The sequence below is a fragment of the Oryza sativa genome, chromosome 3, assembly GCF_034140825.1.
Source record: "Oryza sativa Japonica Group chromosome 3, ASM3414082v1".
NCBI lineage: Eukaryota > Viridiplantae > Streptophyta > Magnoliopsida > Poales > Poaceae > Oryza > Oryza sativa.
Genome location: NC_089037.1, coordinates 17310426 through 17335432, shown reverse-complemented (window position 1 = coordinate 17335432; position 25007 = coordinate 17310426). Strand labels below are relative to the sequence as shown.

The window sequence follows — 25007 nt, the reverse complement described above, 5'->3', positions numbered from 1 at the left end:
GTGAATTTGATGCCATGTTTGTTACTCTTTCTGTATCATATTATAAAGTTATTTTAGGTATCATATCATATTCATATTACATACTAAAAGTCCATTAAACTTTATAAAAGCGCTCTTAAGTTGACATGTAGCGTTCAAAAACACTCTCAAGCTGATACGTGGCGTTTTAATTAATTAGAGAAGATGATAAGAAAAACAAAACACATCATTTGATTTTTCAATTAAATCGGTAGGTCCAATATTATAAACCATTAGATTAGATTTATATTAAAGAAAAATAGACACTATGCCCTACCTGCATAGTAAAAAAGGGGGGGGGGACTGAGCTGGCGGTTGAATCAAGAAAAACCGGAACCGGCGACCTTGATGGCTCAGTTCAACAAAAAGACCGTCCCTGCAATCGAACCGGTAAAAAACCTGTGAACCGGGCGGTTTTATGGGAACCGGTGAATTGGGAGTGGTTTTTGAAGAATCGAACCGGTTTTAATTTGTCCTACCAGTATAGCATTATGAATTTATTATGTTACCACACTACATTTTTTTTTGATGTTGTGGCCATATAATAATAGATATACTAGTTTATTTATGCATATTTTCACCAATTTATGATGATTCTATATTTCAAATAATGCAAATCAAATATAATATTAATAAATAAAAAAACCGGCAGTTCGACCAGTGATCCGGTGGTTCAACCGGTGAACTAACAACCAGAGCGGGTCAACCTCTAGCCCGGTTTGCTGTGCTATGCCTACCTCCCGTACCATCATGTGTATGTACCTACTCGCGTTCCCCTATATGACCTCCCCTTCTATTTCCTATCTCTTCTCTTTTTATGCTATATTAGTTAGATGGAAATTCATTTTGTGACAATAAAATTTAAAGAGTAAAGTGCACAGGCGGTCCCTAAACTTGTGTAGGTGTGTCAAGTCACCTAGGTCCCTGAACTCTCAAATGCATTTTGAGCCCCTCAACTTGTCTTGGGTGTCATATAGATCCAAATGGGCTCCAACTCACTCCGTGTGCTGATGTGGCATGCTATGGTGGCGCTTATGTGTTAATAGAATCCATATGTCAGTCATATATAGAAAAAATTAAGAATATTGCTTTTCTCCTCTCTTTTTTCATTTATTTTTTCAAAATTGAAAACATCCTTTTTCTCCTCTCTCTCTCTCCTCTCTTTTTAAATTTTATTTTTTTATGCGAATGACATGTGGATACCACTGACATGTAAGCGTCACCGTGGCATGTCACGTCATCTCATCGAGCGGGTTGGAGCCCGTTTGGACCTACATGACACTCATGACAAGTTCAGAAACCCAAAAATACATTTTGAGAGTTTAGAGATCTAGATGACACATTTATACAAGTTTAAGTACTGCCCATACACTTCACTCAATTTTAAACAACTATAAACACCGATCAAGTACGGTAGAGTATGTTTTCGTTTTCCTTTTTCCTAAAGAACACTATTAGACATTTTCTATTAGACGTGCCAACCATATGCATGGTTCAGTCACCATGGGCCTACAAGATGCACCACAGGAAATCAATCTCACTTATTAAAAGAAAAACTTATAAAAACATTAGTCTAAACCGACCTCCTCTACATGTACAAAATTTTATCCACTTACAATAATTTTAAAATAAAGTGATAGTTAATTTGAAAATAAAGTGATATTTAATTTGAAAAAAGTATAATAAATTGATAGCTAACTTTTATCCACTTACATCGTTAAATATTTACAAATAGTGCACCGTTTGAGAAAAAAAAAGTTTGCACTATTATATGATCTATATTAACCAATTTATATTTAAACAAGTGAATCTGTTATTTTAAACTATTTTTTTAATTAAAAATATTTGCCTAAAAATCTTTTGCTTAAGCCAGTGGACCTATTATTTAGAATATGAGATCTATCTTTTGATGAAAACAAAGCCTCTAAGAACATTTATCTGACCCTCTGCACAATGCACATGTACATCTTTGCTTTCGCATGTATGATGAAGCTTCATACATGAGACAACTAAGGTGATCTGCCGAGGTGACAACGATAATAAATGTTAAAGAACTATAAACATTTGAATCATATAGTTAATTTTTATCCATTTACATCATTAAACATTTTTAAATAACGTGGGGTTTGAAAATAAAATTTACACCGCCATATGATCTATTTACTCTTCACGAGTAAATTGCATATTGGGCCACCTTTTTTTACCATTGTTTCAACTTGGACCAGGGATAGAGTAACATTTTCACTTTAAACCACCTATATTTACATATTGTTTTATTTTGGGGCACTCTTCCACCTTCAACTCCATCGATCTTCTCTCTGGCCTCCCTGAATTATATGCCGCACTCATTCTCAAGCTCTGCTGATGCCTCACTATCTCGAGTCCCGTTGTTTGCCATACTCTACCTCGAGCTGGAGCTTGACCTCCCAACAGCCAGGGAGATCGATCTCCTTTCCAAGCACGAGGAGGTGACGCCGACGGAGCTTCGGTACGAGCACTGATGATCACTTGTTGGCCTGCTCATGGTGGTTCCTCTAGCCCTTTGCAGTCAAGAAAGAGAGAAGAAATAGAGATAAGAGAGAGGGAGCTGGATGTGGAAGAAGAGGCCCAAAGTGAAACAAACATGTAAATTTAGGTGGTCCAAAGTGAAAAAATTGTTCTATCCCCGGTCTAAATTGACAGAATGGTAAAGAAAGGTGGCCCAATATGCAATTTACTCTTCACATATTGACTAATTTATACTAAGTTCAAACCTATTTTGTAAAAGAAATAGTTGCCCATCAATTTCCATTTAAACAATGGACCAATTGTTTAGATCTTTAGATCTATCTGTTGTTAAAACGAAAGCCTCTGAAGACATCTCTCTCCGGTCCTCTACATTGCGCGATCAGTCGCGCGCCCCCCTCTCTACGCGACTGGACATGTGTCGCACGCGGAGAGGGAGCGGCGGACACGCCGCGAGGGAGAGGAGCGAATTTTCCATTTTTTTTCTCTTTCTCTTTTTTTTTTCATTTCTGTTCGTTTGGTTTTTTTCCTCTGGTTTTTTCGTTTATTCGGTTTTTTTTCCGGTTTCTCTTCTGTTCGGTTTTTTACAGTTTTTCTAAAGATGTATAAGTACCAAGTTTATATTCGTATGTATACCAAATTTATATTCATACGTATAGAAATTTTATATACGCGTATATATACAAATTATATATGCGTATATAAACTTTCTATACACGTATACAAACGCGTATACGAAGTTTGTATACGCGTATACAAACTTTATATACGCGTATACAAACTTTATATACGCGTATACAAACTTTATATACGCGTATACAAACTTTCTATACGTGATGTATTTTTTATTTTTTTTATTTTTAGTGCGTATACAAACTTTGTGTATGTGTGTATATATTTTTTCTGCATTGAAATATATTAAACCAAAGCGATCACAACAGCTGCACGCTACCACTTTGCCAAGGTGAAGATGTATCAAATTCATCAAAGTATAACGTTTAGTTTGTTAATAACGTCAAAACAAATTGAAGGGTAATGCACAGAGAGAAGAATTAACCAGCGTGGTTTGATTTTTCACAACATGTAAACCCGTGTGAGCTAAAACAGATGGTCAATTACCTAATTATAATGTACTAGGGTGTATTTATATTTAGTACTACTTATTCACGTAAGTGAAAAAAAATATTAACCAATATCACTAGACCTATTATCAAAACAAGAGTGTTATAGGGGAGCCTAGCTAAGACCCTGTTATTTTTTTTATTCTAGATTTTGGATTTTTATTTGCACGCTTCCCAAGCTATGATACTTTTCGTGAAAAATACTATATAATTATTTTGGTATACTTTTCTATAACAAATTCTCAACTTTGTAAAAGTTAATTGATTTGTTTATACCCTCAAATAGCCATTATACAAATCATATGATCATAGAAACAAACTACTCTCTTCGTCCTATAATATAAGTATTTTTGGATTTCGACATAATTTTTAGATGCTACTTTGGTTAACAATATATATAAAAGTAAGATGTTTTAAATAAAGGGAGTTGCATTTTATGATAGTTTATTCAATGATAAATCTACTAGTAACATTAATTTTAACTGATTGATCTTTTTATTTTTTTTCTATTAATAGTCAAAGTTAAAAATGTTTGAATTGACACTATTTTAAAAATACTTATATTTTGGAACGGGTGGAGTATAATTTTAAGTTCAACCGTACAAATACCCGCGCATACAGGTCACCTTCCCAGTTTTGTTAAAGAAGATTCCCTAAAAAATTCCAGGCGCCGTTTGGTTAAAGTGGTCGGTTGCGTAAGGCACGAACAGTTGGGTTAAAGAGTTAAATTGGTTGGTATTAACCGCTGATGGTGAATGCCAACCTCAGAATCTGTATGTGGTCACTCTGCAAATCAAAGCTACTACGGATCCAGAAAATCGATTCGTTGGCATGTCTATCGATGTCATAATATGTTAATTATGCCTAGATTATAGTGTTATAGTATATGGATAAGAAGTTTTGCAATAGGTTTTGCCGAAAGTCTGTCGCCTGACACCGACACTTATACTGTAGATCCGCCCCTAACCACGGCACCAATGATTGTATCTGGTTAGTGGAGTAATTGAGACGACCAAATCCATCCCCTTGAGATAACCACATCATCTAAGAACGGAATGCCTTGTGCAAATTGGAGTCACTACATATGACATAGCCAGACGTGTCTCCTGCTCTCTGCTTGAGATCAACAAGAGAGAGAGAGAGAGAGAGCAAGAGAGACGCTGCCGCCATTGGCATTGTTTGTAGGCGATCGATCGAGCAATCGTGGATGGGGAGGAAGCCGTGCTGCTCCAAGGAGGGGCTGAACAGGGGGGCATGGACGGCAATGGAGGACGACATCCTGGTGTCCTACATCGCCAAGCACGGGGAGGGCAAATGGGGAGCCCTCCCCAAGAGAGCCGGTCGGTCGTCGTCTTCTTCCTCCTCCTCTCTACTCTCTAGCTTTGCCTTCGATCGGTGGTGAACAGCTGATGAAGTGATGAGATGAGATCGCCATGGATGAATGCAATGCAGGGCTGAAGCGGTGCGGGAAGAGCTGCCGGCTGCGGTGGCTCAACTACCTGCGGCCGGGGATCAAGAGGGGCAACATCTCCGGCGACGAGGAGGAGCTCATCCTCAGGCTCCACACTCTCCTCGGCAACAGGCCTGTCTCTGATCCTCTCCTCTCCTCCTCTCCTGCAAATTAATCCAGCCCGGCCTACCACTTTCATTTCCTGCTTGCTTATCAGTAATTTAACTCGCCAATTCAGTGTATGTACTGGAGTAGTTAGTGATTGATTTGCATACTTGATAGGACTGCTTTGCTCTGCATGCCTGCATATCTGCATTCCTGCGTTGCTGAAGAAATTGACGATGCAGCCATGATGCATTCTTGTTCAGTAAAATCCTGTTTCTCTCCTCTCTCTCTCTCTCTCTCTCTTTTTTTTGGCGCCCTGTTTCTAAGTCCGTTCTAAATCAGCCAAACTCCGATGCTAAACTCTAGGGGAACAGTAACATGCAGATTGCAGACAGCCTGACACTAGTGTTCAAGCCAAATGAATGATTTTATTTTCTTTTCTTGCGAGCCAAATGAATGAATTTTAGCTAGAGCGTACAAGGACATGATCACTACTGGCGGATGACCATAGTTCTGATGAATCTCGCCGAGATTTTTTTTCTGCTCCCACAAAAATGCTGCAGTTACTCAGGGGTTGTTTGGTTCGTGTCCTGAGGGCCACGCCTGAGAAAAACTCACGCCGGACAGGCAGCATTGGGAGATGCAACACTTGCCTCATAGGCAGCCTGAAGCTTTGTGTGTTTGGTTCATGCACATACCTGAAGAATAATAAAATATCAAAAAGCAACTTTTACTAGAGCAAAGCATAGAATAAATGACACATGCATCATTAAGAGTAGCTGCCTGAAGCTCAGGCATCCAAATTCGATGGCCTGGCTCAGGCTAATAAAGTTGCCTGAGGATTTAGCAGGCTAATGAAGAGTCAGGTCAGGCTAGCTCAGGATACACCAGGGCACAAACCAAACACGTAGTTGTTGGAGCTTAGGCAGCGCTCCGGCCAGGCATGCAAGCATCAAGACGCGAACCAAACAGCCCCTCAATTTCTTTAGATCTGAATTGTTCAAAATTGGGTTTTCCTTTCAAAATTCAAATGTTTTTCTTTAAAATACTCTGACAAGGAATCATTTTTTTCCCCAAAATGAGATCAAGAATTCTGAGAATATCACCGAGAATTTTATTGCTAGACGTATGTAGAGAGGGTCCTTTAAAAGATTGCACATCAGTATATTAGGGTTATGGACTCATCATGATCATCTCCCTAGTAACTAGCTTGCTCTCTTTAGCACATGATGGAATGAAGCTTTCTATTCGTTTCTCTTGGTTTGATGACAGATATCACACATCTGTCTGCTCCATGAGATGAGAAACAGACAAAGTAGGCCAACACAGCCATGACTAAGCCAACAACTAATTGCCTCCAATTAACAGAACCACCTAAGCACACTTTTACCCAAATCAGTCACCACCTGCACAATTTTCCAGATCAGCTGTCTCTCTAGAAGAACAAACCTTTTGTTGTCAGTGCAGTCTCTGCTCTCCAGATTAGGGTAATCTGAAAAGAGTAATTAGGTCAGCAAAGTTGATGATGACAGATGGAATCATACAAGGCTGCTTCTATATATACACCTAAAGCCACAAACTCACACAAGAAAGAAGAGCAAAGTTTTTGCCTAGGATCGGAAGAGCACATGATGAATGCACAACCACTTCTCTCAGACGTGGCAAGCATTGTGCTTTCACATATGGAAAAGTGCAGCTCACATTGTGCATTGCAACTTAATACCCCCTCCGTCTCAATTTAACGAGACGTCCTTGTTTTTAGAAAAATCAATCTAGACAACTTTTAACTAATAATTATTTTACGAACACGTAAAAGCCTTACGTATCATAGAAAAAAAGAGAGGAGATTTTACAACTACGACCTGCTAACATAAATTAGTATGAAGACAATTGGACTCTTAAAAACAAAAAGGGGATAAAATGAGAAATAAATATATGGTCAAATATCTATGTTTATATTATCCATTTCTATATCTAATGTGATGCCTATCATATAATTATATTCGTATTTTTAAAAGCTTATGCTAATTTTATAGTTATTGGTACGTATTATGAAATAAATAGATGGTCAAATATTGAAGACCGTATATTAAAAATAATAATAGGCCTGAAACTTTACGACACATGGAGTACGAAGCGAGGGAACTTATAAAACTATAGTTGGTCAAATGGGCGGCACGGCACGGCCGTGCCTAGGCCGAGGTTAATCAGGTCGGCATGGCCCGACCGACACGCCGGGCCGTGCCGTGCCAGCCCACGGGCTGCATACACAGCAGTCCGAAAGACACGACGGCCCATTGTGCTTCTAAAAAAAAAGTATATTTTTTATCCCTCAACTCTGTTGACTGTGTTCATATGGCTGGAAAATAAGTCTATTTTGTATTCTTCTTCTTTTTGGCCTTGCCTTATACGGTAATTAAGTCTATTTGCATCCCTATAGTTGTTGTGCCGGGCCAACCCACCGTGCCTAGGGTGCAGCCCAGGCATGGCCCGGTTGTTGGATCTGGCTAGTACGGGCACGACCCCAGTCGGGTCATGCCATGTTTGGGCTGGGCCAAAATGGCGTGCCTTGGGCCGGGCCATGGGCCTCGGGCCATATGGCCATCTATACTTAAAACTTGTTTACTGCTGTAGATCTGCAATACGTAGCGAACCAAAACTTTTGTGTTGTTCTTTTCTTTTTCAAATTTGGTCGAAATTGCTTCAATTTTGAAAACTTGGTAAGACTTGTATGGAACTATGGATGCAGATGGTCGCTGATAGCCGGGAGGCTGCCGGGGCGAACAGACAATGAAATCAAGAACTACTGGAACAGCACCCTCAGCAAGCGGGTCGCCATGCAACGGACCGCCGCCGCCACCAGCATGCCGGCGGCGGCCACCACCAGCAGCAATGCCGACGCCGCCGGCGCTGCTGCACGACGCCGGCGATCGCCGGAGCCCCGCACGGTCGTCGTCAGCCCAATCCGGACCAAGGCGCTGCGGTGCAACAACAACAGCAGCAGCGGGATAGTGGTGGTGCAGCAGGCAGGCGCCTGCAGCCACGGCGGCCGTCCGCCGGAGAGCGGCGCGCCGGGAGACGCGGCGGCTGATAAGGTGGCCACGCCGCAGGCGGTGCAGCAGCAGCAGCAGCAAGAGCTGGCCGGAGCGGAGGATGACGACGACCTGCCGGTGCCGGCCGTCTGTATCGACCTTGACTTGGACGACATCGAGCTGGGAGGACTCGACGGCTTCCTGATCAGCCCGTGGCGCGGCGGCGGCCACGACGACGGTAACGCCGCCGCCGGAGCGGTGCCGAATCTGCCGATGCCGATTGGCTATGAGCTCGGCGGCGCCGGTGGCGGTGGCGAGGCTGGAGCTGTTGACCTGGAGGCGTTGCTGGGGCAGCTGGAAGCAGAGGAAGACGACGACGGTGACCACCACCACCACCACCACCACCACCACCACCAGTAGGAGGAGGAGGTGCCTTCTTCGCTTGGGGACGAAGACGACGACTACTTGGAGTTCGCGCCATGGCTCCTCTGATAGCGGCATCCATCCATGGATCATTGTGGAATCGAATCAGTCGAGCTGAGAGTTGAGAGTTGAGAAAGATCGATGATTGCTTTGCTGGTCGTGTGTTCCTGCGAGTCGGATCATCGGCACGAAGAGAGATCTCATCGATTAAGTAGGCGCAGAAGGCGTACGTTGAAGCTTAGCTGCTGAAGAATTACTGACGTAGTCAGATGACCATTTCCTTATATATTGTACAGATTATAATGGAGCAGATTAAATAAATCTAAACACACCGCATTTGATCAAAATATGAAATGGTCGTAGTATTAGGATTAGTCCCATCCGATCCTAGATTGTTCTATTTTGGAGGGGATGTAGTACTAAGAAAAATGTGTGTGAAAGAAAAGCATTGATCAAAATATGAAATGTTTTATTAAGTGAGAAGAAGGCGAAATGGTCTATTAAGTAAGAAAAAGGTGTGGAAAAGGAATGCATTGATCAAGAAATGTTTATATTAAGTGAGAAGAAAAATACGAAATGTTTTATTAAGCGAGAAGAAGGTGAAATGGTAAGAAAAAAAATGTGTGGAACAAAATGTTAAGTGAGAAGAAGATGAAATGGTAAGAAAAATGTGTGGAACAAAATGTATTGATCAAAATATGAAACGGGTGTGAAAAGAAATTAAAAAAAGAAGGCGCCCACCGTGGGGCTCGAACCCACGACCACAAGGTTAAGAGCCTTGCGCTCTACCGACTGAGCTAGACGGGCTTGTTGATTTAAATTCCATTTATCCTTATTTGTCGTAGAATGTATCTGATTTGATTAGCCTCAAAACCACCCCTGTTTCCAATTTTTTTTTAAGATAATGGATTTATATTAAACCTAGCCTCTACACCTGTGAGAGGGTGTACACAACCAAACAAGTTTCCAAGAGTACATAAGACTCATCAAGTTATATGAGGGACAACACGAGCTACGAAAGTTTGCATAAGACTCATCCCGATACATGGGCAATATCACATAAAGATATAACCCATATTAAGAATCATAGAAAGCTAAGCTTCAATCCTTCTTCTAAAATTTCAGCCATAAGTTGCATAAAACTCCATTACTCGTGTCTCCAAAATTCTACAATGAACTTGGATGGCATCTCCATCGTCCTCTTTAAAAAGCAAGACCAAAGTCTTGCACAATGAGTCCCTCTGAAGATTACCTGCATGAAAGAAATTGGATTGGAGCCATTAAAGACTACATCATTCCTATTAAGCCATAAAACCCACAAAATTGCCGCAATGCCCATATAAATTTATCTTTTAAGTCTAGGTTCAAAACCATTCAACCAATTTCCAAACATATGAGCCATGTTATGGGGTTGGCTAATTCTGAAAGTAAAGAAACATGCACTTCAAATGTACCTTGCCATGAGACAGTCAATGTATCGACTCTTTAGAGTTACAAAAGTAGCAACTTAGGTTGTTCTCGGCACCCCTTATTCCAAACCTCTATTCCTCGTTTTCTGCGCGCACGCTTTTCAAACCACTAAACGATGTATTTTTTTTGCAAAAAGTTTCTATACGAAAGTTGCTTAAAAAATCAAATTAATCTATTTTTTTTAAAAAATAGCTATTACTTAATTAATCACGTGCTAATATGCTGCTCTGTTTTCTGTTTTCTATGGGCACTGGGCAATGTTCTTGTTGGGATCCTACTCTGTTTTCCCAACTCTCTCATCTCGTTTTCCGTGCGCACGCTTTTCAATCTGCTAAACGGTGCGTTTTTTGCAAAAAGTTTCTACACGAAAGTTGCTTAAAAAATCATATTGATTCATTTTTGAAAAAAATAGCTAATACTTAATTAATCACACGCTAATGGATCGCTCTATTTTCCGTGCGCACGGTTCCTATTGGAACTGGCTGTGTTCTTTCCCCCTCTTTCCTAACTCACTTCCTTCGTTTTCCGCGCACACGCTTTTCAAACTGCTAAACGGTGTATTTTGTGCAAAAGTTTTTTTATTGGAAAGTTGCTTTAAAAAATCATATTAATCCATTTTTCATGTTTTTTTATACTAATACTAATTAATCTCACTATAATAGTATGCTTTGTTTTCCGTGTCGGGAGGCAAGGTTGGGAACCATATGCCTCCCGAACACAGCTTTTAACACTAGCGAGGTACAGATTATAATGCAGCAGATTACCCCTGTATCCACTTGTGCTAAACACTAGTGATGTGCTGGGCCAGCACATAATCTGAGTCCCATTTGGGCCCAAAATGGTGGGAAACTGACAGTCCAGGAATATTAGAGAGATAGCACAACCACTGCCACTTACGCCGTGTTTAGTTGCCCAAAATTTTTGGGGCAAGGCAAAAATTTTCGGGAACTGCACAGTTTTTAGATTTTGGGAACTAAACATGCAGAAAGTTTTGGCAAGAAGTTTTGGGCCCCTGACACAGAATTCCTGAATTGCCCATATTTAATGCCATGCATGCATGGCTGACTTTCAAACTTGCTTCATGGGCGATGCTGTTGCTGCAAACAAATAATGAATTTGGCATACATGCATGGTACAGCAAACACAGCTGCCATGCGACGTCACACACATACTGACATACAACATAAATCTCTTGGCTTACATCCTCCATAACAGTAGCACATTACAAATGCAGTCAACAATTATGCAAGCAATAGAAATCCACAAATAAGTTGTCAAACATACACATCAGCCGCATACATGACAGTCCATACGCATGTTCCAAATGACAAACAAAATTCAAGAACCGTGTACCAAAGCAAGTGCAATGGAATCACGAAATGCATTCATCAGATCACAATCATCAAACACTTCTTCGGTCTTAGGTTGATCGGCACTAGCTTGTGGCGGCACATAGTTCTCATCACGGTCACAACGATCGAAGTGCTTGTCACGTATGCCACTTTTCCTAATGAAGTTATGTAGCGCACAACATGCAATTATAATTTGTGTCTGTTTACGAGGATCATAACTAGGGATCTTCTCCAACATCCTCCACTTCATTTTCAAAACTCCAAATGACCTTTCAATGACATTCCTAAGAGATGAGTGTGCATAGTTGAAGTTCTCTTCCTTACCTTGTGGTTCAGGGGCGTCGCGATACTCCTGAAGATGATACTTGGTTCCCTTGTAAGGAGCAAGGTAACCTGGCCGGTTAGGGTACCCAGAGTCGACTAGGTAATATTTCCCTACAGCATCAAACATGAGTTAGTATGACATATTTCAAATAACAAAGAAGGAACAAGTACCATTAAAGCATATACCTGTAGGTGAATGTGGAAACACATGGGTGTATGTTGTGTGGGCATCATCAAATACTCTCATGTCATGTACCGAACCTGGCCATCCAGCTAGTACAAATGTAAACCTCATGTCAAAGTCACAGACAACCATCACATTTTGTGTTGTCATGCCCTTGCAGCACAAGTGCTGCACCAACTTGTTACTTGGCACCACGCAAGGTACATGAGTCCCATCTATAGCCCCTATGCAATCCTTGAAGTAGGGAAAGAACCTACGGTTCCTCAGTCTTGTATGCATTGTTGTGAATTGTGGGTCAACCAGCTTTATGACATCAACGGCAAGCTTGATGATAGATTGCAAAACTTTGTTAAACAGTCTACTTACAGTCCCCATTGACCTCTCAAATCTGTCCTCAGCTTGTCTAATAGATTGCGGGGCACCAACCATCCAAAGAAACATCGCAAGTGCCTCAACCGAGGTTGACTTGCTACTAGATTTAAGCTCATACGACTGTACCAATAGATCATGCAGGCGAAGGAACATAGTTGGACTCATTCTAAACATGTTATAACAGGCCTTTCTGTCCCCAAGTTTTCTATGTACCCATTCCAAACCAGTCATGGCAGGTTGTGTACTCAGCTCTAGTCAAATGCTTGTCAATGTGAATGGCATACCGGTACATACCGTACACATAACCGTCGTCATCATCATCCATCAATGCAATGATTAACTCGTCTATCTCATCCTCCCAACGCTTAAGTCGACGGTGCGACTCCTCATAACCTGATTGGTCATCATCCTCCACATAACCTGATTGGTCATCATCCTGTCAAAACAAGCAATGCAAAATATTAACAATGAAAAATACATAGACATGATTAATATGCATTTCTTTCTCAGCCATGCATTACATAGTTCAAATCAGCAGCATACATAGAGTTCATTAATAGTAGTACCATGCTGATGTTTAAATAACACACATCAGGAACATAGTCCAAACACACAAATACATGCACCATACATCCGAGTGAACATACGGCCATTAGTACATAAAGTAGGAAATATAGCCATGACAAAACATTAGCTGGACTAGTTGTCGACCCCTGCATATTTCTTGATGATGAGCATCCTTCCTTCAGGCTCAGTGACAATGAACAAGTCCATCACACTTTGATACTTGATGATTTCGAGGACGCCCATGAACAATGTTGGGGTCTCAGAGGGAGTTACCCCACACTCCTTTGCCAGCTCGTTAACCTTTGCCACCTTCCGCTCAATAGCTTTGCGTTCTTCCTGCATAGCATCCTACTTTACTTGCAACATGGTCTCCAGGACACTGAGTTTGTTCCCTGAAATTTCGTTGTACTCACTCATGTTTCTGTCCATTACCCTCACCGCTGGACTCCTAGACTTCTTACTTGGACTCGAGGCTGTGGTGCTCGTGCTGCTTGTCCTTTTGTTGCCGACACTAAGAGGAGTCAGCTCATCGTCGTCCTCATCATCATCCGCTTCATCAGAGCTGTCGCACTCTACAGGCTGGTCAGCAGTCGCAACAAAGGATATAGAACCATCCACTGCAACACCCTCAAACATTCTGTCCATTTCAGGCAAATATTCAGGCAAGCCTTTCCTAAACTTCTTCCAATCAGGATGTCCCTGTCCAACGAAAGCACATGTCATGGCCTGCTAAACTTAACATGTGTTCACAACATTAGAGAGACATGACCAATTTACCTTGGTGTTGGCAGCCCACCAATCATCCTCGGCGACAAAAGTCCCATCAGGGTTCCTCCCTAAGCCAGAGCTGGAGCGGAGCTTATTACAGAATGCCCATTGCTTCCTAAGTTGCCTGTGTCTCCCCATGAATTGCTCCCTGTCGTGAACTAAACCAGTGGCTTGGAAGTACCTCTTAATGATGTCCCTCCAGCCATTTTTTTGCATAATACCGCGAACATAGTTTCCTATGTCCATTTGATGGCACCAGATGGAACAGAAGGTGCGAGTATTTCTCGCTGACCAATTTGCCTTATCTTTCCTAACCTAAATGCATCAATAGTTATGGAAAACAACACCGAACATGTGAACTAAGTTTGCATTTAACAAAATTTTAAACTAGTTGGAAGCAGGCAATCAATTGTAATTGGAATTGTTGTACGTACCGGAATACCGTCGTTAGCATCGGAGTGCTCGGCCGCAAGGTCTGAGACATTGCGGCGCACTGATGCGCGTGATGCAGGCCGTGCGCTCACGGCCGCGCCGCCTCCACCGACGGCCGCGCCTCCTCCTCCGACGACCGCGCCTGCGACTCCTCCTCCAGCGCTTGCGGCCCCTGCTCGTCCTCCTCCGGCGGCCGCGCCTTGTACTCCTCCTCCCCCCACGCTGTGAGTGGGCCGGATTCCGAGGTTGCGAGATATTCACCGGGGAGGAACTCGAACGGGCGGTGGAGGAATTTCGATGTTGTCGTCGTCGGCCTGCAGCATGCCCGCGTACATAGCCATTTCCGGCCATCTGTCGCTGTCGTTGAGGTCGAGCGACTCGAACCGCACCCGGGAGGTGTTGCCGCTAGAGGAATCAGGCGGGGGATGCGCCGCGTCAGCGCCGACCGCGCCCCCTTGGCGTGCGCACCAAGGCCCGGACGCAAGGAAGTCCTTGGTGCAGCCGTCGTGGCCGTACACGTCGTCGTCGTGGCCGTTGCCGCCTTCGTCGCCATTGTAGCCACCCCCGTAGCTGGCCATTGCGGGAATGAAGGCGGATCTGGGTGCCAACGGTGAATCGGAAGGGTGGGCGGCGGCGGTTGGAGGGATGACGTGTGTCGGCGGGGGAGGGACGACCACACAAGCGGTGGAAGAATTGGAGCTGGGCGGCAGCGGTGTGAGAGACGACGGGTGGCTCCGCTATGAGCGACGAACGCCGAAGCAGCAGAACCTGCTGGATCTGGGCGGCAGGGGTCTCACGGACGGCGAGCGGCGGCTGGCTGTTTTAGGGAGGGCGAGAGGCGGCTGAGAGAGGGAGGGCGAGCGTAGGGGAGGAGGGGGTCGATTTGGGAGGGGGCGGTGTCAGGGATGGCATGCGGCGGCAGTGGGACGAACGAAGGGGCAAGCGGCTACGTTGGGGATTTTGGTGGAGCGACGAGGAGCAGGGTGAGGGGTACTACTCGTCCATGGGTGAACAGTTACTGCACATCTGCCAAAAAATTTTGCCCCTCGTTTAGTTCACAAAACGCAAAAAGTGGCCCTATGCCAAAATTTTTTGGCCCATCCCAAAAGATTTCGCCATCTAAACCGGGCCTTAAACCACCACCTTCTGAGGGGGAAGAAAACAAAAAGGGAGCAAAATCTTCCAATAGTTAGCACAGTGCAACAAAAAGGCCGCAGACCAAAATAACAAAGTCACAACTGCCATCCAGCTAGGCTGATTTGCTCTGGTCCATCCAGCGAGCTAACATTATATACCATCATGAACCCACGAAGAATATGCAAATATATAATGTTATATAATTATTGCTCATTTATTTTGAGCTTTGATTTGACCACCCATCATCAAGAGAGAACAAAGAAATGCTCAAACTAATTAAAGATGTGTCTGAAATCAAGAAGAAGAAGGCACTGACTCTCCGCTAGCTTAACTCGCTGAATTAGCGGCCTTTGATCCATTTGTTAGCCATCCAAATAATGATTTAGGGTGTGTTTAGTTCCACACTAAAATTAGAAGTTTGACTAAAATTAAAAGTTTAAAAAAAAGTTGAAAGTTTATGTGTGTAGAAAACTTTTGATGTGATGGAGAAGTTGGAAGTTCGAAGAAAAGGTTGGGAACTAAACAAGGGCCTAGCTAGTTGTGACTTGTGAGCTAGCTTCCTGACTATGGCTCCATCGGATGGTCTAATAAGCCAAAGAAAAAGCCAAATTTTAAATTTTCAAACTTAATTTTAAGAATGATTTTGAGATATTTTCAACGTAGTTTTTTTTTTCAGTATTGGCTTTTAAGTCACTAAGAACATATATATATAAAAGTTTTACCTATAAATTTATTTTTATTCCCTTGGCTTATTAGGGAAAAAGCCAAACAATGGGGCCTTATACTTAACTAAAATCATCATCCCCGAAAAAAAAAGAAAAAAATCATCTTTACACGTGTATGGCTTCTGATGCAAATAGTGTCGTGGACTTGGTGTCTAGAGTCTACGATGTTAGCTAGTTTCAGGTTCTCTGCAACCCGTGAAGTTTTATGCAATTCTAGCTAGCCGGACAATACAATCATGATCATAATTAGATTCTGGTTTATTAACAACTTGGAGCTAAAAAAATCTAAGTCACTACGTTCCCCTTCCAATAATCCAGTTCTAATCATTTGATATCTGCAGGGAAAAGAAAGCATGAGAACATGAGATCATCGAACAGCCTGGTGTTACAATCATCAGAAAAAGCGCAGATCTGAATATTTAGGACTGTCAAGTGTTGGAGCTGCTGCTGCTGCTGCAAACAGAAAATAAGTTAATATTGGTGGTTAATTATATATTTGGGACTCATTTGTTTATATGACTGCTTAATTAGCAAAGAAAGCGCAATATCATCACAGCCTTCCTAGCCTTGAGATGACTTTGTCATCTATTCTCTCCGTTTCTAAATATTTGACGCTGTTGACTTTTGTAAACATGTTTGACCGTTCGTTTTATTTAATTTTTTTTATGAAATATGTAAAACTATACGTATACATAAAAGTATATTTAACAATGAATCAAATGATAGGAAAAGAATTATAATTACTTAAATTTTTTGAAAAAGGCAAACGGTTATACATATGTAAAAAAGTCAACGGCGTCAAATATTTAGGGACAGAGGAGGTACTCCATATTGAACATTGTTAATTCTTCCAAAGTAGCTAGAGTAATGATTTCATTGTATATAATTTGAGAAGATTGCGTTTGTGGACGGAGGAGAACTTAGAGCATGTACAATAGCAGGCTAGAAGCCAACATATTTTAAAGAGATAAAGGAAGAGAGAGAAGAGCAGCGGGCTACAGATCTGTAGCCAGCTGCAACACAGATTTCAAGACGTAACGTGTGTATAATAGGTGAAACTAGGTATTAATAGTATAGTAAGCAACTATTGTATGAATTGGCTATTACATTGGCTATAGATGGTTTGAAACTAGTAGTGGGCTATACTATTAAACTTGCTCTTATATATAATTGCAGTCTTTATTAGCCATTGCATGAATCCCATCATATGAAACTATCTTCCTTTTCACTAGATAAAAGTGTCATTCTTTTTTCTCTGAAAACTAGAGAGCAAAGTACTTTGCTTTCAGGGCAATGTTTCTTTTTTTCTTGAAAGGAATCGCTCAGGGCAAAGAAAGATACTTCCTGTGAAATCTATGCCATATTCTTATAAAATTTCTTATGAAATTAAGGTGTTTAATTAATTATCCACAGTGCATGATCAGATTTGTCGTCTGAAAATTTCCTTAGAACACGGTCGCATATATATGCTGGCTGTCACCTGCAGGGATTGAGAGATTTTTCCGGGACTAATCCGATCGAACTGCCCAACAAATCCAAATCATACATAGCTGTCGCCATCCAGGTGTACTCCGTAACCTGGAAGCTAGTAATCTTTTATCTTCCTTGCACGCCACCTGCATAAAAAATTTAGTAGTACAAAAGTTAATTACTTTTCTTCCTTTATTGCATCGTATGTACATTCATCGAACTCCTATATAGCATCACCAAAGTGTCGACAAACTGAATTACAGATTATATCTGTACTCCTTTAAAAAGACTCAAATGATGGTGGCAGTGAATCTGCCACCCCACATACTCTCATTACAATTTTTACATATTACCCCTTAAACTTCTTAATATTACATAAAAATTAAATTTGGATGGATAGCAACATATAAAATTAATGTGGACATTTTCCTATAGGGAAAATGCGGATAACATATTATAGGGAAAATGTGCATAACACTTTTCACGGAAAATATGATTTATTAATTTTAGAAAAAAATGCTATATAAATGATGGTGGCAATGAATCTACCACCCCACATACTCTCATTACAATTTTTACATATTACCCCTTAAAAACTTCTTAATATTACATAAAAATTAAATTTGGATGGATAGCAACATATAAAATTAATGTGGACATTTTCCTATAGGGAAAATGCGGATAACATATTATAGGGAAAATGTGCATAACACTTTTCACGGAAAATATGATTTATTAATTTTAGAAAAAAATGCTATATAAATGATGGTGGCAATGAATCTACCACCCCACATACTCTCATTACAATTTTTACATATTACCCCTTAAAAACTTCTTAATATTACATAAAAATTAAATTTGGATGGATAGCAACATATAAAATTAATGTGGACATTTTCCTATAGGGAAAATGCGGATAACATATTATAGGGAAAATGTGCATAACACATTTCACGAAAAATATGATTTATTAATTTTAGAAAAAATGATATATTTTTCCTTTTATCTATTGGTCAATTGAACCGTCGTACCCTGTTACATATACTTTCTTGTTGTCACTATAGCTGTCATGCCCATATGTATTTGTCTTTTAGTTGATCCAACTCATCATTGTGGTGCATACGGTGAAACCCGTGAAACCGCTACCCTATTGGTGCCTTGAGTTGCCATCTTTGAATGCGTGATGTTGCCCTATTAGTGGCTTGTGTTACTGTGTGTCCCTTTATCGGTGTTGTAGTGATCAATTTAGTTCCGCTAGAACATGTGATGTTGTCTCTAATCAACTTAGATATCAGCAGTATTTCCTATGATTGATTCGATTATCAACTATGTTACTTTCTGATTGTTATCAGGTCAATCCATTAGCCAACGGTACCATTACATGCACGCATGCATGCTTCCGTTACAACATCTATTATTTTGTTGTCACTATAGCTATCATATCCATATGCGTAACCTTTTAGTTGTCCAACCATCAGAAACTAGTACCATGCCCGTGCTAACGCTACGGTGATGGTAAATGTTTATGGTAATCACATAATAAAAAGTGAATATGTTATTCTAGTATATAATTTTACTGAAATACATATCACTCCCAAAAGATGATATAGATGTCTCATATCCTTCTTTTTTCATTGACAATATTTACAGCTGTAAAGGCATTTAACTCAAAATAATATGAGAACATTGAAAAGCATTTGCATTGCTTTCCAACACAAAAACACCAAATCACATAGATATTAGGATGTTTGTTCTCATTAATCGATCCTGCTGATGCATCTATAAATGTAGAAAAATGTTTTAATTGTGCTCTATATATAAACGAAGAATTCCTGTGCTTGTGCACATTGTTATAACAAGCAAACATGGCAACCCCTCATACTACAAAAGAAAACAACACATTTTCAGAGAAACAACAGGTCTAGATCAAAAATAGTTCAGCAGTAGGGAGTCAGCAGCTCCATCTCATGAACCATTTGAAGTTCCTCATGTCCCCCGTACTGCAAAAGAGTTCCCTCCATGAAATTCTGCCAAAGTGTCAGCGGCAAATTTTATCATATAAAAGCATAAGAAATGGACACATGGGCATACAACAAAGGAGTTGCCCCATTTATTTTTTCAATAGTATCAAATGGCCCATGAACTACCATTTAGACATCAATAATTAATAGATGGACTACAGAAAACATGATCTAGTTTAAGACCAGCTGATTCAGTTCAAGATAACAGACAGATGCGGCAAAATTCCAGCGAGGACTATTGGGCAAAATGAAAATCAGTACTGCCACAAATTCTTGAACCGCATATCAAAACACATCTAAAAATTTGAAAGCTCCAGAAATCTATCACCAACTTATTTACATTAAAAAGCGTTTCATCAGGCAGCCTGGTTTCATGGGTTTTGAGATCTCAGGAAGAGGGATGCCAACTCCCTTCCACAAAAGGTTAATTCTATTATAATATTGTTCTTAATCACATGAGACTAATCACACAAATATACAATGTGTACATCTTCAAACTAATTTGCTGATTTGCAAGCAACATAATGGAAGAGGAATTAGTGTATACTTTGGTTTGATTTGCAAGCAATATAATAGAAGAGCAATTAGTGTATACCTTGGTATGCACTGCGTCCGGGCACAAGAATGGCACCAATCGCAACAACAGCCACAGGAGCCACTGAAGAGAGTTCATGGTGACATGGTGCCAGAACTCAGCACGATTGTCATGGAACCGATAAGGGAAGTGCCACTGTTCACCACCATTAAGATGAGTTTGGAGATGAGTCATATGGCATGAATTTGCATAGTCATAGCACTATATAACATGAATTCAGGTTGTTGAAAGGTGTATAGTGGTTCCCTATCCTCCATGTAGACGCACTGAACTTCTATAAAACAACAAATGCCCACAAGCTTGTTCATCAAACTGGAAGAAATAACCAATACAGAATATGCAAGTGGTCAAGCATGATTAACAAATTATATTAAATGAGCAAAAGAACCATAATTTCTGGGTCCAAAGCAAATGAACCAAAGCAAGTTGATCAAATTCTCCCTTCAACCCTTCCTCAATCCTTCACTTGAACTCTGATTCACCAGAGTGAGCCCTTCACAGTCCTGCATATAATTTGTGGTCAGCATAACATTTTCTCTTTTAGGATAAGCCCATGAAAAGTAAATCTGATGAATTATCTCAGATTAAACTTTTTGAAAATTACTATATTATAAACCACTGGCATTCTAACATCCACAATTGCACTGAAAATGGAATAAATTGATAAAAGGAAGCATCACCTGACAATAAGAAATGGTCAATATTTGAATATAAATAACCAGCAAATGACTAAATTGTTTAGTCAGCTTATCAGTGTAGGAATCAAAATGTTACTTCGAAAAAACTAATAATTTGCAATGGTGTTCAAACTTAACTGTCGAATATGCACATCGTACCATGATCTTATTCGTGCACACCTGCCATTGCACGCCCAGTGCCATCTGCCACTGCTTCCGTTGATTGATCTGCATATATCATGTATTGCTTTGGCATTCAGATATTTCTTTGGCTAAATATATAAATCACAAGCAGTACATGGTTCATGTATGCAAAGCTTCATACTAATAACACACAAGCAGTAGAGGGTTCACAGGTCGGGTCACCTCTGAACGACTGAATGTGTCAAGGCCGAGGTTGATGTGCTGATTTGGTTCACAACCGCCTCGACCATAAGCACATCGCAACAGTTTGCGTATGGGAAGCAGCTGTTCAGACTGATCTGGTAAAGGAGGATTAGCAGATATGTCTCAGTACATTAGCAGAAAAGTGTGAATAGCACAATCAACATTGGTCACCCAGGAAAACGGTTCATTAATCAAACTGATGAAAAAAATTGATAGCATCAAAATCTACTCTGCAATATGTTACAGTATCCGAGACTACAGGAGAAATCTTCTTTACCTTTACTGGAGGGGAGGACCATCAGCGGTCGGCGTGAGGACCAGCGGATGGCAGGGGGCGGGGGTGGTGATCGCAGGTGACGGTGAGGGATCGTCGGCGACGGCGCAACGGAAACCGTCCGGCGGCGTACCAAGGGAGGAGGGATCGCGGGTGACGACGACGGCGGAGGGGCGGGATGCGGCGCCGAGAGCAATGGGGCCGTCGCTGTTCAGCTGTTCTGGCGAGGTGAGTCGACGGCGTCGACGAGTTGAGGCGACGGCTGGAGAGAGGGCGGGGAGAGAGGGAGCGATGGGAGAGAAGGAGCGGAGCGGAGCGGAGATTGCGCGTGAGAGGAGAGAGAGAGAGAGGGGCGATCCGTATCGCTGGAGAGAGAGTACGCGGGAGGTGGGAGTAACGTGGTGCGTTGGATTTGATTGGGGCAATCCTGACCGATCAATGAGGAATGAGGATGTAACACACCGTTGGTGAATTATAGGGTAGATACTGAACACTTTTTAAGCTACTGTAGTGTAGAAGAATGGATTTTTGTAACATCAACAGCTTTGTATTTTTATTCTATTGTCAGCATTTGTCCGTAGCAACCCTGCACCGTACCTCGCACCGGACACTTTCTCCGGGTCCATCGCCTCCATGATCCGCCATTACCGAATATAGGAAATTTTAGTGAAAGTTATGAACTAGTGAATCCTTTGATAACATGTAACATAATGTTTGCAGGATAACCTATTTCAAAATAGCGAACAATTCTTTTAGCCTACGACATCGTAGAGGAATGAATTGTTGTAACGACAACCACACACCGTAACTTGCACCAGACACTCCATAAAATAAATGTAACGACAACCACACGCCGTAACTCGCACCAGATACTCCGCCACCTCCATGATCCGCCATCGCTAAATATAGAAAATTGCATTTTTTTTTCAACTATAGAATAGCAAACCAAATCTATGCAATGGTTGAAGGAATCGGATCTATATGTAACGGTTGAAGGAAGGATGCTTACCTTGTTGGCGTGCGGGATCAGTGACCTGCGGGTGCGAGGGGTCCCGGTGGCTGGTGGCGGCGTGATGGAAAGATGAGGGATTAGCGATGACCTGATGGTGGCATGGTGGCTCGACGGATCGATGACGACCTGATGGCACCATAGTGGAGAGGGATCCGGTCAATCCGCAGAGGATCGACGATGAACTCACAATGGGCGATTGGTGGCAAGCGCGATGGCCGGTGGTTGCGCGGTGGAGGAGTGCCCGGATTCACCTAGGAGGGGATCCGACTCATGATGCTCCAAGGCGACTATGGCGATGAGGCAGGGTGTCGCAACGTCGATGTGGCAAGGGCACAGGGCGAGGTGGCGGCGGCGGTGACTGGTTGAGGCAGCGCGGTTAGGGTTAGCGAGGGAGCGCGTGAATGAGGGGAGCAGGGAGGGCGCAACCGAGGTGAGGGGTGCGGAAGGGAGAGGGGAGGTGGGAGGTGGAACCGATCATGAGCATTGGATTTCACACGGATAATCTGAACCGTTGAGTGATGAATGAAAGAATGAGTGATGAGTGAAAGTATTTGTTGAACTATAGGGTAGATATGTTGATTTGTGCTGTTGTATGTAATCAACTTAATTAGATGCCAAATGTACCTTGTACGATTGTTTCCGTTATCAACTATGTCGTTTTCCGATTGTCATCCGGTCAACCCATTGGGCAACGGTACCGTTATATGCCTGTGCTTCTGTTACTGTATCTAGTATTTTTGTCATCGCCATAGCTATTATGTCCATATGTATAGCCCTTTTAGTTACCCCACTTCACTAGAGTTACTCAACTACCGACCAACAGAAATAGCGAACAATTCTTTTAGCCTATGGCATCGCAAAAGAATGGATTGTTGTAACGACAACCACACGCCTTACCTCGTACTAGACACTCGTAAAAGGAAAAAAAGTACGAATTACCCCCCCAACTATTATGGTCATCCGAATTACCCCCTGAATCACAAAACCAGACATTCTTCACCCCAACTATGTAAACCGGATGAATTACCCTCCTCGACCCAATCCACGGTGGTTTTGGTCTACGTGGCGTACACGTGGCAGTACAGTCAGCATTCTATTTATTAAAAAATGTGGGACCCACATGTCGTATCCTCTTCCACTATTCCTCTCTCTTCCTGTCTCTTCTCTCTCTCACCCTGTCTCTTCCCCTCTCTCTCTCACACGCGCACGGCAGCAGGCGGGGCGGCGGCGGAGCGCATGCACGCGGACGGGGCCGGAGGTTGTGGCGAGGATGGCGGCGTGGCCGAGACGCACACGGCGGCGAGGACGGCGGCATGCACAGCGCGGCGGGGCGTGGCGCGAGGAGGCGACGCGACGGCGGCAGCACGCGGGCACGCGAGCGTGGGGTGACGGCGCGCGGACGGGGCTCGAGGTGCCGCCGCCGCCGCCGCCGCCGCCGCCGCCCTGCTTGTGCTTGTACACCCGCTTGAGGAGGTAGAGCGTGCCGCGCGGTGCTCCGGCGAGGTAGCAGCACTCGCTGGCGCGGTCGCGGTGGTCGTGTTCGTATTCCCGAGACATGATGATGGCATTGCCATTGCCGTCCGCCTTGACGACGTAGTGGTAGGGCGAGTCAATGACCAGCACCGACTCAAGAATCTTCGGCGACCTGCAGACATTGCAGTTGAACTTCCAGCGCGCGACCTTGCCGGAGAGGTGCACCGTATAGAGCTTGCCATCCCCGTGCCTCGCCATGTCGACGATTCTGTCCAGCTTGTTGTTGATGAGACGCCATGAGCGCTCGCCCGTGCGGGCTATGGCGAACTCCCTCTCCCTCCTGTACAGGACGGCAACGGTGGCGCCGCCGTTGCTGATGTCGACGACGACGGCCATGAGCAGGATGAGGTCGCAGAGGCCGTCAAACGAGAACGCCACGCCCGGCCCGCCGCGAGCGACGACGACAGGCGACGTGACGGCATGCGGCGGCACGGGGCGCGAAGAGGCGCGGCAGCGGCGATGGCGTGGATGGGGCGGCGCGTCGAGGAGGACGAGCGCGCGGGCCAGAGGGAGGTCGAGGCCTTGAGCCTGCGGCCGCGTGCGTGCCGCCATGCGCACCGCGGCGCCGTGCGTGCTGCTGTCCTCGCCGCCGCCTCCGGCCCTGTCCGCGTGCGTGCGCGCCGCTGCCGCCTGCTGCTGTGCGCGTGAGAGAGAGGGGGGAAGAGACAGAGAGTGAGAGAGAGAAGAGAGAGAGGAATAGTGGAAGAGGATATGATATGTGGGTTCCACATTTTTTAATAAATAGAACGCTGACTGGACTGCCATGTATATGTCACGTAGACCAAAAGCACCGTGGATTTAGGTCGATGGGGGGGGGGTAATTCGTCCGGTTTATATAGTTTGGGGTGAAGAATGTCTAGTTTTATGGTTCAGGGGGGTAATTCGAATGACCGCAATAGTTCGAGAGAAAGGGGGGTAATTCGTAATTTTTCCCTCCGTAAAATAAATGTAACGATAACCACACGCCGTAATTCGCACAAGACACTCCCCCACCTCCATGATCCTCCATCGCTGATTATAGAAAGTTTTAGCGGAAGTTATGAACTAGCGAGC

General features: G+C 43.0%; 2 protein-coding genes, 1 long non-coding RNA gene and 1 other non-coding gene across 6 annotated transcripts; 1 reads left to right on the top strand and 3 right to left on the bottom strand.

The window, feature by feature from the left end:
• Positions 1 to 4711: 4711 nt before the first annotated feature.
• On the top strand, positions 4712 to 9001 carry LOC4333088 (transcription factor MYB1). The gene is made up of 3 exons (XM_015773937.3): positions 4712 to 4984; positions 5097 to 5226; positions 7949 to 9001. Exons 1-3 carry the CDS (start codon positions 4852 to 4854, stop codon positions 8649 to 8651), a joined length of 966 nt encoding a protein of 321 aa, XP_015629423.1. The 5' UTR covers positions 4712 to 4851; the 3' UTR covers positions 8652 to 9001.
• Positions 9002 to 9388: 387 nt separating this feature from the next.
• On the bottom strand, positions 9389 to 9461 carry TRNAK-CUU (transfer RNA lysine (anticodon CUU)). The gene has a single exon. It is a non-coding gene; the product is annotated as a tRNA-Lys (tRNA).
• A 2001-nt stretch (positions 9462 to 11462) lies between these two features.
• On the bottom strand, positions 11463 to 12578 carry LOC136355641 (protein ALP1-like). Its single transcript, XM_066308470.1, has 2 exons — positions 11987 to 12578; positions 11463 to 11911 (listed from the first exon to the last, which is right to left on the bottom strand). The coding sequence occupies exons 1-2, from the start codon at positions 12528 to 12530 to the stop codon at positions 11463 to 11465; spliced, it is 993 nt and encodes a 330-aa protein (XP_066164567.1). The 5' UTR covers positions 12531 to 12578.
• Positions 12579 to 19248: 6670 nt separating this feature from the next.
• Positions 19249 to 21739, bottom strand: LOC9270741 (uncharacterized). Of its 3 annotated transcripts, none has more exons than XR_001544425.3 (5): positions 21413 to 21739; positions 21115 to 21230; positions 20908 to 20976; positions 20072 to 20574; positions 19249 to 19482 (listed from the first exon to the last, which is right to left on the bottom strand). It is a non-coding gene; the product is annotated as an uncharacterized lncRNA (long non-coding RNA). The 3 variants fall into 3 exon arrangements; XR_003241277.2 differs by having other exon boundaries at positions 20887 to 20976; positions 21413 to 21737; XR_010739837.1 differs by having other exon boundaries at positions 19249 to 19455; positions 21413 to 21737.
• Positions 21740 to 25007: the final 3268 nt, after the last annotated feature.